At 49.0% G+C, this 13,844-nt stretch overlaps 1 protein-coding gene across 1 annotated transcript; it reads right to left on the bottom strand.

The window, feature by feature from the left end:
• Positions 1 to 5,762: 5,762 nt before the first annotated feature.
• LOC121405343 (salivary glue protein Sgs-3-like) lies at positions 5,763 to 6,341 on the bottom strand. The gene has a single exon (XM_041596011.1). The coding sequence runs from the start codon at positions 6,339 to 6,341 to the stop codon at positions 5,763 to 5,765; it is 579 nt and encodes a 192-aa protein (XP_041451945.1).
• Positions 6,342 to 13,844: the final 7,503 nt, after the last annotated feature.

A 13,844-nucleotide genomic window follows, 5' to 3' on the forward strand; every position in this document is an offset into this window, starting at 1 on the left:
CATCCAGGCAATGAGACGAAGACTATGACTGTACGAGCTGACATTATCGACTATCTCGAGGATATAATTTTTCTCCTGTACCGCGGTGAACATACTTTTCCGCTTCTCCGAGTTGACCACGTCCATGTCAATAACAAGTGGGCCATTTCAACGAATCTTCTAGCAGAAATAAGGGACCAGAAAACCATATCGATTTGATAAGCTCGCTAACGTTGCAGCCTCGCGACTGAAGATCAGCTGGATTTTGATATGTTGTTACGTAGCGCCACTTCCCACCAGACGTCATCTCCTGAATGTCAGAAACCCTATACCCAACAAAGGTCGATAAAGTGATTGAGTGTTGTTGCAGCCAATGCAATACGAGCTGTGAGTCGCTCCAAAAATATGACGTGATGTTGTGTTCAGAGAATATATCCTTGATTTTGTACAAAAGCTGAGAGAGCAAATGTGCGCCGCACAGTTCAAGCTTCGGAAGAGACTGTTTCTTCACTGGTGCTATTCTCGACTTAGACGTGAACAATTTCACTGCAACCTGTCCTCGCGAATTCTCAGTGCGCACATAAATACAGCAGCCGTATGCCCGAATCGAGGCGTCGCTAATTTGTTGATGTCAAGTTACCCGAGTGTGCTACTACTCTCATTCTCTGATGTGTTTAGTTCTTTACTAGACTCATCTTCCATCACGCCTGGATGATTGGAATGCCATTTGCATAAGGGAAACTGACCATAAGCGAGGGTAGCTGTGATTTCTGTTTTAAGTTTGAGAAGAGTTTCTATTTCATCCGCCCCTCCCAGCAGATCATCAAAATCAAACGCCTTTTTAACAGCCGCAGCTCCTAAGGGCCACTTATCCTTACAATCATCCGCCAAGTGATGCAAACTACGAGTTGCGAGGTATGGGGCGGACGCGGTCCCATATGTTACGGTATTGAGTTGATAGGTTTGAAGCTCGGCATTTGGGGACGTTCGCCACAAAATATACTGGACTTTTCTATCCTTCTCCCCCACAAGCACCTGTCTATACATCTTAGTGACGTCAGCAGTGATGCCGAACCTATGCATGCGGAATCGTAGCAATTGCAGGTACAACTCATCCTGAATGGTCGGACCGACTAAAAGAAGATCGTTAAGTGACTTCTGCGATGTTGTACGGCAAGAAGCGTCAAATACGACTCTGAGCTTCGTCGAGGTGCTGCTTGGCTTGAGAACGAAATGGTGAGGAATATAATAATGCGGTTCCTCCAAGTTTGGCTTCGGTACTATGGACATGTGACCAAGACTTTCATATTCCTGCATAAACGATAGATATTGCGAGCGAATCTCCGGTAAACGAGCAAGACGTCTCTCACTGATGTATCGACTGAATTTCCAAGACAGTTTGGGTCTTCTTTGAATGGCAAGCGCACGACAATTCGCCCACTGGCATCCTTCTGTGTTGTATCCCTATAGAGTTCCTCACAGCGACGATGAGTTGGGTGAATTTTAGCTCTTGAATCGCCGATTGAGTCAACCTTCCATAACTGCTGTAAGTTTTTGTCGATCGACATTCTACAGTCACCAGTGATAGTTTCATGGCCTGTCCTCGGCCGCATGGGCTATCGTGTGGAAGTTGGGGTCTGTGTAACCACGAGTCCTGGGGCGTTTCGGCCTGCTGTGACCCCGAGTCCTGGGGCGTGTCTGCCTGTTGTGAAGTCAGCTTGACCCTCCGAAACCGGATATTGTGGGATTGCAGGGTGGGGTTGGCATCCCACTCTTTGTCGACTTCCCATTTCTCGTCCGATCTTGTGAGACTCGGGGGGGGAGGTACGCCGGTAACGAGGACCCTCTTCATCCTCCAGTGAGGATACCGACTCCCAGCTTGCGAGGTTACTCTCTGTTTTGCGACTGGTCACGGTGCGTCGCCGTTTCGGGAGTTTGGCAGTAATGTCCTCGTCCAGATCCTGGGCCTCCCTGCCTTCGTCATCCGTTTCGCGGAGTGGGAGATTTACGTCCGAGATCGTCGGTTCGACGTCTGGTCCCGGTTCGGCTGGTTCGTATGCTGGACTGTTTCGAAGTGCTTCGGCGGGTTCCCGGAAGGTGTTAAAGAATTCCTGCACGTTGCGCCATTGTGGAATCGTTACGTCAATGGTCATCCGGCAGTTCTGGGTGACTCGCATGGCCCAAGGTGTGACGATGTGGTGGTAGGTTTCGGCACTCGAGATGAACTCCTGTGTGTAGTAGTCTTCATCGTCGTCTTCCTGGTCGTATCAATTTTGTGGCGGTGGTACGTATGGTTCCAGGCCTTGTTCCTTGTTCCTTGGCCGAGCCGGGGGTCGCGTCTATGACGGGATGCTCCTTCGGTTTCATCCGTAGTCTCAGCATATCGGGGTGACCGGTAAGGGGTATACGTCGGCGGGTCCGGGGTAACATACGGTGCCGTTCGTGGGGCGTAAGAGGGTGACTCCGGGGCGTAGCGTGGTGAGTCGGGGCCGGCACGTGGATAGGACGGATAGGTGGTACGCCATGAGAACAGCGGTGGTGTGGCTGGGCGACAAACGGGTGGATCATCTGTAGACATCGGAGATGACGTCAGGTCAACCCAGGCGGTCGGGTTACCCGCTGCTCGTCGGGGTGGGGGTTTGGCACGATGGGTCCGAAAGTGCGTTGACGTGGGGATGTCGTTCTCGGTGGAATCCTCATCGGAGAACTCCATTGCTTGGTGGTCGTCGGTTGCGAGTTCAGTATCCCGGTCGTCATCGTCAAGTTCCACGTTTCTAGAGTCTCGGAGGAGTTTTCCTAGCCCGAATCCATGTCGGCGGCTGCGGGAGCTTAGTTCTATATTAGGGAAATAGATGGATTATGTGATTCCGTCCTACATATTATTATTGGTTTCTGTGGTGTAGCCTTACAATTTTCTACTAACATGCTTACCAACTTACTAATGAGTGGTCATAATAGCGATGCAAAGTAGAGATAATAAAGGATTATTTGGCTTATTACTTTAGTAGGGTCTGGTTGTGGTCGTTCGGGCTGGTCTGGTCTGCGATGTCCTCGTTGTCGTGAAACTGCTTGAGGTCCGCTATGTTCGCTACTCTTTGTTTTCGGTTGCTCTGGTGCTGGAGTCGGACGACATTTGGTAAGATGAAGCACTTCAGTTTGTACGGCCCGTCAAACTTGGGAGCCAGCTTCGCAGCGAATCCGTCGGCTGCGTTGGAGAGGTGCTGTTGACGCACGAGAACCAGAGATCCGATGGTAGGGCGCCATTGTCTTCTACGTAGGTTATAGTAGCGTCCTTGTTCCTGGCTTTCTTGTTGGATATTGTTGCGGACGATGGCAAATACTTCCTTGAGCCTGGTTGTTTTGGACAGGGCTGATTCCGGGGGGCTTCCAGTTCCAGGCGTGACTTCGTCGTATAGAGCTCCGGGCAGCCGGGGTTCTCTACCGTGTAGCAAGAAGGCTGGGCTGAAGCCAGTTTTGTCGGAGATACTGGAGTTGATGGCTAATTACATCTCTGGTAGTAATGCGTCCCAGGTGCTTTGATGTTCCTCTACAAACTGAGCTATCATCGTTTTCACAGTCCTATTTGCCCTTTCTGTGGGGTTTTCTTGAGGACAGTAGGGTGCTGTATGTTGGAGCGCTACTCCTGCCGACTTGAGAAAGGCTGTGAACGATAAACTGGTAAACTGGGTTCCATTATCGCATACGAACACCTTCGGTACTCCAAAATGACTGAGGATTCGTTCCCGAAAGGCTCGTTCAATTTTTGCTGTTGCTTTCTTGAGCGGGACTAATTTGACCCACTTGGAAAAGGCATCGAAGAATACCAGTAGTGTTACCTTGTTTGGATCGCGGGAACGGTCCCACGAAGTCGGCACACAGGGTTGCAAATGGTTCTTCGGGTCGGCGGGTGAGCATCTTCTCGGCGGGTTTTTGTTGCATGGCCTTAAACTTTTGACAACTGACGTATCGTCTCACGTCTCGGTACATACCCGGCCAGTAGTATCTTTGTGTGAGACTGGTGATCGTCTTTCGCACGCCGAGATGTCCGGCGGTGAGTTGGTCGTGGCCTTCGTGCAGCACTATCCAGCGACGGTCTGTGGGTACACAAAGCTTCCAAGCCACATAATCGTCATCGTCGGTTCCGTGCCGTATGTTTCGATAGAGTTGTCCGTTCTCTTGTGCGTAATCCGGGTATTTCTGGGGTTTGCTTGAACTTGTTGTGTCCTGCGTTTTAGCCAGGGGCAGTCTGGACAGTGCGTCTGGACAGTGCGTCCGCCACGACGTTTTGTTTTCCTGCCCGATAATGTACATCGTATTGGTACTGCTGGAGCTCGAGTGCCCATCTTGCCACTCTGCCGTACGGGCTGTCAGGGGTATTTAACCATTTAAGGGCGAGATGGTCGGTAATTACGTCGAATCTGTAGCCTTCGAGGTAACAACGTAGCTTTCTAATTGCCCATATGACTGCCAAACATTCTTTGTCCGTGATCGAGTAGTTCTCTTCTGCCTTATTAAGGCGTCGACTCACATATGCTATAACCCTCTCCTTCCCTTCGATCTCCTGCGTGAGGACGGCACCTATTCCGAGGTTGCATGCATCGGTTTGAGGTGAAAATTTAGCGCTGAAGTCAGGGCAAGCAAGTACTGGAGCGGTGGTTAGTAGTTCTTTTAGTTTGTCGAATGAGTCCTGTTGTTCCCGTGTCCATGTCCATGCTCGTCCCTTCTTGAGAAGTTGTTTCATTGGTTGAACTACCGTAGCGAAATTTGGTACAAACCGGCGATACCACGACGCCATCCCTATGCATTGCCGTAGTTCTTTGAGGGTGGCGCGTGGTCGAAGATCTTTAACCGCCGCTATTTTGTCCGGATCGGTATGAATTCCTTCCTCGCTAACCATGTGCCCTAGGTATTTTCTCCGGCGTTGGAAAAACGTACATTTGTCCGCATTGATACGGAGATTAGCCTGACGTAGACTTTCTGGACGTGTTGTAGGTGTTCCGCGAAATCCTTTCCAACGATGACAATATCGTCCAGATAGGCGAACGCGAATGGTTCCATATCCGCCACGATAACTGTGTCAAGGGTCCGTTGGAACGTGGCTGGGGCGGAGTGGAATTCAAAAGGCATTACCTTCCATTGATAAAGACCTCTTCCGGGTACCGTGAAAGCGGTGGCTTCCCGGCTAGCGGCGGCCATTGGTACCTGCCAATATCCGTTTTTCAGGTCTAATGTCGTTATGTAGTGAGCATTCTGGAGTCGTTCTAGGATATAGTTTATCTTTGGCAATGGGTGGGCGTCCGGAATAGAGCGTTCGTTGAGTTGTCGAAAACCTACACACATTCGCCACTTTCCGTTTTTCTTGCGAACGAGCACAATTGGGGCACTGTGAGGACTTCGTGATGGTTCAATGAGACCCTCGGCCAACAATTGATCGACTTGTTCATCTATGATGCGCATCATGGCCGGATTCTTTGGATAATACCGTTGTTTTATCGGGCGACTGTCCCTCATGACAATGGTATGTTCTGGTTTCGAACTTTGGGAGTTCTTCGGAAAGAAATTCGCGGATGTGTTGTGCTATGTCTGGAGGCCAGGGCTGTACGTCTAGTTCGGGTTCGTCTTCGGCATGTATGTTCATTTCTATGTCGGCGGTTTCAATAGAGTGATCGGGAAGAATTGTCGTGTCGAATGCGCTTGGATGGTCTGGTCGGGTGGGGTACTCGGAAATGTTGGATATGATGGGTGCAGCGTATATGTCCCTCGGTTCCCTTGTGGTCCTTAAACTAGTGATCCTTGTCCGAGCGTTCGTGACAGTTGCTCGTGCTCGCTGTGGGTGTTCTCGTGATGGTGGTCTCGGTGGCCATTCTCGTGCTTGTGGTCTCTGTGGAAACCATCGTGTTTGTGTTTCCTGTTGTTATCCTCGTTATCGTGTTCTCTGTTGCTTGTTTTTGATCCTTGCTCTCTGTCGTAGCGGGGGTTTCTGTTGGTTTCCTTGCGTTTGCGTTCTCTGTTGGTGATGTCGTAGCCATGGTGGTTTGCATTTGAATTTTGTTCTCCGTTGAGGATGTCGTGGTTGGGTTCTCTGTTGGTTGTCTTGCGTTTGCGTTCTCTGTTGACGATTGCGGAGCCATGATTGTTTGTCTTCGGATTTTGTTCTCCGTTGAGGATGTCGTAGTTGGGTTCTCTGTTGTGGGTCGTTGGATTTTGTTCTCGGGTCCTTGGGTTATCACATGTCTGGCGGTGGTCATCGGCTCGTTGTCATTAATGCAAACGCCTCGTAGATGTAGGCGAGTGGTTGCGCATTGTATTGTGGTTTCTATGGCGCACAGAAAGTCCATCCCCAAGATAACACTCTCCACCATGCTTGGTAATACCAAAAGGGTTATCCGTACCTCGCGCATATGTAGTTGAGTGGATGCGAGTAGGACTTGAGTAATGGGTCTCACTGACCCGTCGGCTAGATGGATCTGAATTAACGCGTCTCGTAAATTTGTGTCTGTAATTAACCTCTCGGCAAGAGCTTGGTTCACGAAACTTCTGGTTGCTCCTGTGTCTATGGTTGCTTCTGTGGGTCTTCCTTCAATTTTTACCATCGCCGTCATGTATGTGTAAGGGTCTTTTTGATCTTGGGTTCAGGATGGCGTCGTTCTCGGTTGTTCCCGTCGCAGTCGAGGACGCACCTAGTTTCCCGACGTTTCTCGTTTGCAGCATCTGATGCCTCGTTTTCCGCATTCCCAACAAAATAGGATAGAGCTATTTTGGCAGCTTGCCACCATGCCGACATGCCGTGCGCACGTTGGCAATGGGGGATGCGTCGTGCTGAATCATTTTGTTGGAGATCTCTTTACTAGGTATAATGCGTTGCGTTGGGCCAGGTTGACTAGTGAGATCTGTCCGATTATAGGAGTCTTGGCGAAACCGGTTCAAAGTCGGGTTTCTTTCCAGTTCTCTGTGCTCGGAGTGGGTCTGGTGCGTCTTGATGTACTCTGAGGTGACTTCGCTTCTGGTGAGTTCCAGTTTCCGGTGTCGGTCAGTTCCTGAATGCTTTCAAACTCTACGGCTAACTGTGTTAGCTGGGCCAGAGTTCGAAGTTCGTGTCTCCTCACGTACAGTTGGTATCCTGGTAAAGTATTGTCGTAGATGCGGTTGAGTTCTTGGGTCGTATAATACCCTTCGTGTTACATTAGGAGGCGGATCTCGATGACGAAATCCTTAAACCACTCGCCCACCGCTTGTTCTCTAAAGGATCATCGTGCCCGTTGAATTGGATGCCCCAGTGCCTGATACTGTCCGCCATCTGGAAGGCGTGGGAGTACGAAGTGTTGTGGTGGTTCCCAGGCTCAGTGTGTCTGCTGGTTTCGTCCGGAAATGGCAGAGTTCTCCTTATGGGTATCGGACTGGCTTCCGGCGACCGGAAACCTTGGTGAACCTCCCTCGGATATCAGGACTACAGGTGGCACATTGTTTTTGGCCGCCGCTGGTGGAGGAACGGGTATGCCAAGTTTGTGATCGAGGATCTTCTTCTTCTCCTGTGATGTTTTGGCGCTTGGCTGCGGTGATGTGGAGCGTCCAAGAGACTTGGAATACTGTCCTTCAAGTTTCGCCAATCGGATCCAGACGTCACGAGTGAGTTTGTCTTCGACGAACGTAGCGAAAGTCCTTCTCAGGTCATCCACGGTGCCTTCCTTGGCGAACCCGAACTCGTCGGCGAATGCTTCGAGTTCGTCTCGACGGCGTTGATGTATCCATCCGGTTCCCACCCCAGGATTCTTGATTATTTATGCAGGGTAATACTCACTCTGGTCACCGTTGGTTCTTTGATCCATGCTTGGATGTAGAGCTCGTCCTCGTAAAAATGGAGGGTAGGCGTAGCGGTATTTATTGCTGGCTAGTGTAGTTTTACCGCACTACTGTCTTGTCTATTCCAGTTCTTAATTTATCTCCGCACGGTTTGATTTTCGGCACTGGCAATGGAAATGCGTCGAAATTTTATTCTGTTTAAGATTTGCACTGTATCTGCCTTGCGATGATTTCTCGGACCGGCACTGTACTTGGTTCGGGAATGTTTGACTTGAACTTGGCTTTTTGGACCGGCACTGTAGCGTTGTACTGCGATGTTTTTCGTACCGACACTGTATTGTTGTTGAAAATTTAGAATAGTTTTTCTAATTAAACAAAACCGAAATACTTGGGTGGCGTATAGATTTATTAAAGGCGGGGACGAAATAAATTAGGTGCGCTCGATCGAATCCAATTTCAACGATTATATTCTAAAAATTCATTACACTTCATTCTATGCCTAACTAACCTACGGTGGCAAAGCGGGGCGAATTCGCCTTGAGCGAAAGAGCGAGCTTTTATTGCGCTCCCGCCTTGCCCTAACCTACTTACACTAGACTTCAAACAATTCAAAAATAATCTTAACATACAACATTAACTAAGACGACGACATGACGAAACACCGGCCCCGTTGAAGGCCTGAGCGGCTTCAACCCATTGGTAGCGGCGCCAACTTGTGGATGGCCCGCCGAAAAATGCCCCCATCGCTCCTCCTAAGGTCAACGACCCTGACCATGGCGTCCTCCCCGGCGTGCGTGGCGATCACCCTCCCGAGGAGCCACTCCTGTGGAGGCATGTTGTCCTCGGCCACGAGGACGAGGTCTCCCTCCTTGACGTCGGGTTTCCGCTGGTGCCACTTGCCCCGAATTTGAAGGCCCAGGACATATTCTTTGGACCATCGCCGCCAGAACGCTTGCCTGACTGACGAGGCAAGTTGCCATCGCCGCAAGCAGCTGAGACCCTCCTGGTCCGGAGTCCGCAGTGCTGGGGGGGCGATGAGCGACCCGCCTGTCAGCAGGTGCCCGGGCGTGAGTGCCTCGCCGTCGCTGGGGTCCTGGCTGAGGGCTCCCAGCGGCCTGGAGTTCAGGACGGCCTCGATCCCGACGAGGACTGTGGCGAGCTCTTCGGCGGTCAAGAGCGCGCTGCCTACCGCCCGTAGGAGTAGGCTCTTCGCAGACTTGACACCTGCCTCCCAGAGTCCTCCCATGTGCGGCGCTCGAGGCGGTATGAACGCAAATTCGCATCCTTTTCTTGACGCGAATTCGCGAACTGCGTCCGCCTCGTCCTCGAGCGCCTTCTGCAGAGCGCTGAGGTGGCGGCTCGCTCCGACGAAATTCGTCCCGTTGTCGCAATGGACGATCTGGGGATATCCTCGGCGCCCAACGAACCTTTGGAAAGCCAATAAAAAACAGTCAGTGGTCAAGTCAGATACAAGTTCTAAGTGAACCGCTTTGGACGCAAAACAAACAAAAAGCGCGATATAGGACTTGTATGGGGGCCTTCCTCGAATTTTCAATGTCGTCGAGACGGGTCCACAAAAATCAACGCCGCAAATTGAAAATGGGCGGAGAGCACGGAGCCGGTCTGCGGGTAAATTTCCCATCAGTTGCGTCAGCAGTCGAGGCTTGCATTTAAAGCAGCGGATACACGATCGAACTGTCTGACTGCAGACCTCCTGAGCGTTTACGATCCAAACACTCTGTCGAAGGATGCTCACAAGTGCTCGTGGGCCGACATGAAAACTGATATGGTGCAGATGACGAACATAGCTCCGCACGAATTGCGAACGCTTCGTCAAAAGCAACGGAAACTTGGCATCGTATGATATAGGAGCTTTAGCTAGTCGCCCCCCTACTCTCAACAACGAAAAAGTACACCAAGTACCAGTGTCTTCACTGGATTCGGTCGCATCCATCTTCGTTGTCGACGTTCGTTTCGAATAGGGTGGCTGAGATTCAGGAGTAGTCAGATGAACCACCCGGGGGCGCCATGAAAATTTAGAATAGTTTTTCTAATTAAACAAAACCGAAATACTTGGGTGGCGTATAGATTTATTAAAGGCGGGGACGAAATAAATTAGGTGCGCTCGATCGAATCCAATGAAGAGTTACTTCAGAGTCTGACCAATAAACAGCTCGTTCGATAGGGACCTTTAATAGGGGCTTGATTCTGTGACAGAGATCCGCGAGAAGGTGAGCGGCACATAACTCAAGCCGTGGGAGCGTTTTGGTCTTGAGCGGCGCTACTTTGGACTTTGAAGTCAACAATGATATTTTTAAACCTTCTGCAGTTCTGCTACGGACAAAGACGCACGCTCCATAAGCTCTCATGGAGGCGTCAGCGAAGGCATGTATTTGGATCGGTGACATCGGATCGGAATACACAAACCGAGGTATGGATATCTCTTCCAATTGAGACAGTGTATTTTTCAACATATTCCATGCTGTTTCCAAATGCATCGGAATCGACTCATCCCAATCTAGTTTGTTAAGCCAAAGTTCCTGCAATAGGATCTTGCCCTTTATGACGATAGGACTTAACAATCCAAGGGGGTCGAACAGCTTCGATGTCACCGACAGTATGTTCCGTTTTGTCGCTCGGAGACCCATGACTTCATTGTCAATTTTAAACTGAAAGGCATCATCCTTAGGCAACCATGAGATTCCTAACGCCTTAGTCGAATTCTGAATCCGAGATCGTTATGGGTTGTGCTGTGCTCTCAGATGCGGTGATTTCAGGTGAGTTCGAAAACCACTTCGCTAACTCAAACCCTGCGGTCTGAAGAACCTGAGATACTTCGGACTTAATTGCCCTTAGCTCCTCTACGCATGCAGCACCAGTCAACATGTCATCAACGTAAAAGTCGGACCCAATAACGTCAGCAGCTTTAGGGAATGATAGCTTCACAGACTCATTCAACCTTTTTAAACACCGGATAGCCAAAAAAGGGGCTGGTCCAGTCCCATAAGTCACGGTGTTAAGCTTGTATAATCTCAAGGACTCAGATGGGTCTCTTCTCCACACTATCATCTGAAACTGCCTATCCGCTTCATTCACCATCACTTGGCGATACATCTTTTTCACATCGGCAGTCAGGGCGAACCTGTGCAGACGGAAGCGGAGCAGTGTTGAGTATAATTCCTCTTGAATGGTTGGTCCGACCATCAGAATCTCATTCAAGGCCACCTGAGAGGACGTCTTCGACGACGCATCGAACACGACGCGAAGCTTGGTGGACGTACTTTGGGGCCGAAGGACACACTGATGTGGAATTACGTAGTGTGGAGTAGAAGGAACCGTATTGTCAGTCGGTGACATATGACCTAGGGGTACTCTTCCATGAATTCCAAGTACATTTTCTTCAACTCAGGGTCACGAGACAATCTTCTTTCGAGCGACAAAAACCGCCGTTTAGCAACCTCAAAGGAGTTGCCCAAACAATTTGGATCTGATTTAAACGGCAGCCTTACTTCAAACCGACCTGATGGCAATACCTGAGTCGTCTTCCGAAAGTGATTTTCACATAACGTGTGCTCAGGCGAAATAATTTTCTTTGGAGATGGCATTTCTTCCAGTGACCAGAATTTTTGCAAGGTCCTATCAATGGAAACTAACAGCTCTTCACTGCAACTCAAACTGTTTGCCGTTTGGGGGCAGAACTTTTGGAAACATATTTTCCCGAAACAACCCAGCCAAGAAGGGTCTTCTGAAGAGTTGGATTGTCAGGACCTTGCTTGATTTGACCAACAGCTAATAACTCAAAGAATGATTCAGCTCCAATCAGCATGTCTATTCTTTGTGGCTTGTAGGCCGTAGGGGCCGCCAGTGGTAGGTTCTCTGGGATTTTCCAATCAGTTACATTAACTGACTGGTCAGGATGATAACCTGAAATTGATTTCAGGATCCAAAAATCAAAGGAGAACTCACTACCATTTATGCGCGACTTCACCACAGTGTGTATTTTATTCTTTACTTGAGAATTGGATTCACCAATACCAAGCAAGGTAATACACGACTCCTCTCTACGGATCTGTAAGCGGTGGGCGAGGTCTTCCGTGATGAAGTTTGTTTGGGATCCAGAGTCAAGGAGAGCTCTGGCCAAAATGTGTTCACCATTTTTTGTTCTGACACTTACGATCGACGTAGCCAAAATCACCCTGTCCAACGAAGTCGCATGCAGAGCATGAGAGGTGGAAGGGTGGTCCTGATTTAAAGGAGGAGACGAACTCTCTGGGGGTGGCGGCAACGCGAGACTATTATCAGTCACTGTGTATCGATGCAACAATGTGTGATGTGAGCGGCCACAAACTCGACATTTGGCGACCTTGCATCTTACAACAGTGTGACCCTTTTGCAGACAATTTATACATAAGGACGCAGACTTTGTGAACTCGAACCTTTGCATAACCGAGAGACGTGAAAATGGCGTGCAGTTGGCCACTACATGGTCTCCCGAATTGCAGTAGCTGCATGTTCGCTGAGCTCTACTGTTGGGGGAGTGGAAGAACAAGCAAATGAACTGCGATTGTGCGACTTGCTTGGCATGACTTTTTCTTGCCTTGGCTTTGTCGACTCTTCCGCAGACAAATGCTGGTATCGACGATTTAAAACTTTTTCAAAGTCGGACCAAAGCGGCAACTTTTCGAAGTCAAGCTGTTCTTCCCACTTCTGTCTAGTCACTGGGTCGACTCTGTTCAAAACGAGATGAATGAGCATTGCATTCGAAATCTTCGTATCGTCTCCTATCGATAATAATGACCCATAGATCGATGACACTGTATCGATGAGGCTTCTTAGGGACGATGCGGACTGTTGCGAGATTTTTGGCAGATTAAACAGTGCGGAGATTTGGTTCGAGAATATTAGACATTCGTTGTCATATACTCGCTTTAGGCTGTCCATGGCCTTTGCATAATTGGCCTCGGTGACTTGGAACGCCTTTATTGTTCCTAATGCTTCATTAGAGAGGCACGAAATTAAATGATTAAATTTTTCGATCACCGGTATACTATCATCATTATGAACAAGAGTCTCAAAAAGGCTAATAAAATTTTTAAACTCCGAATATTTACCACTAAATTTTGGTAGTGCCAATTTCGGAAGTCGAGCACGAGTTGGGGCTGTAGAAGCTGATACCGAGGGCGGCGTATCGCTTGTTAGCTTCAAGGCATCGATAAGCGACATTATCTTTGCCTTGGTTACAATGGCCATTTCTTCCAGCTCGGCTCCAAATTCATCTTTGCTATCAATTTCTTCTATTTGCTCCTGCAATAGGTTGGCCTTGTTAATAGCAGAATTCAGAACATCGAGTCTGCATTGTAGCTCTGTCAATTGCAATGGAATCGACCCACCCTCTAAACGATCCTCTAAGCGGCGAATGCTTTTGACTCGGTTTTTGAGCTTACTTTTTAAGTCATCGAGAACAGACTTATTTTCTTGTGCCATTTTACTATTTATAATCTACGCGACGAAAACCAATATTTTTGTAGATAAAGAAATAATAAATGTTCAAACAAGAACGAAAATCGAGAACGACAATAATTGAATGTCGAGGCACGAGGTGTATAGTTGGTTGCAAGTGACAGCCAAAACGATATACCTTCACACTGTAGGGTAGCGCGTAGTTTTCCAACTGAGAGCCGAAAGAAATATACCCTAAGAACGTAGGGTAGCGCGTCACTTTCCAACTGAGAGCCAAAACAATATACCCTAAGAATGCAGGGTAGCGCGTCACTTGCGAAGTGACAAGAAAAACAATATACCCTCGAAAAACAGGGTAGCGCGTCACTTGGCGCTCCGTTTTGATCAAGCGCGGCAACGAAATTCTCCCACCAAATACACAGCAAGCAACGGTGGATAAGCGAAAGCGAGAGACGAAAAGAATGCACCGGTGCAGCTGCTTGTATGTATGTATGTATGTATGGAAGTAAGTGTTATACACCGCGGCTTGGGTTAACGAACCAACTTTTTGGCGAATTTCACACAACGAGAGGGGAACGGGGGGGGCGACAGTGATTGCGGTAAAC

The sequence above is a fragment of the Drosophila obscura genome, unplaced genomic scaffold (genome assembly GCF_018151105.1).
Source record: "Drosophila obscura isolate BZ-5 IFL unplaced genomic scaffold, ASM1815110v1 contig_9, whole genome shotgun sequence".
NCBI classification, from domain to species: Eukaryota; Metazoa; Arthropoda; class Insecta; order Diptera; family Drosophilidae; genus Drosophila; species Drosophila obscura.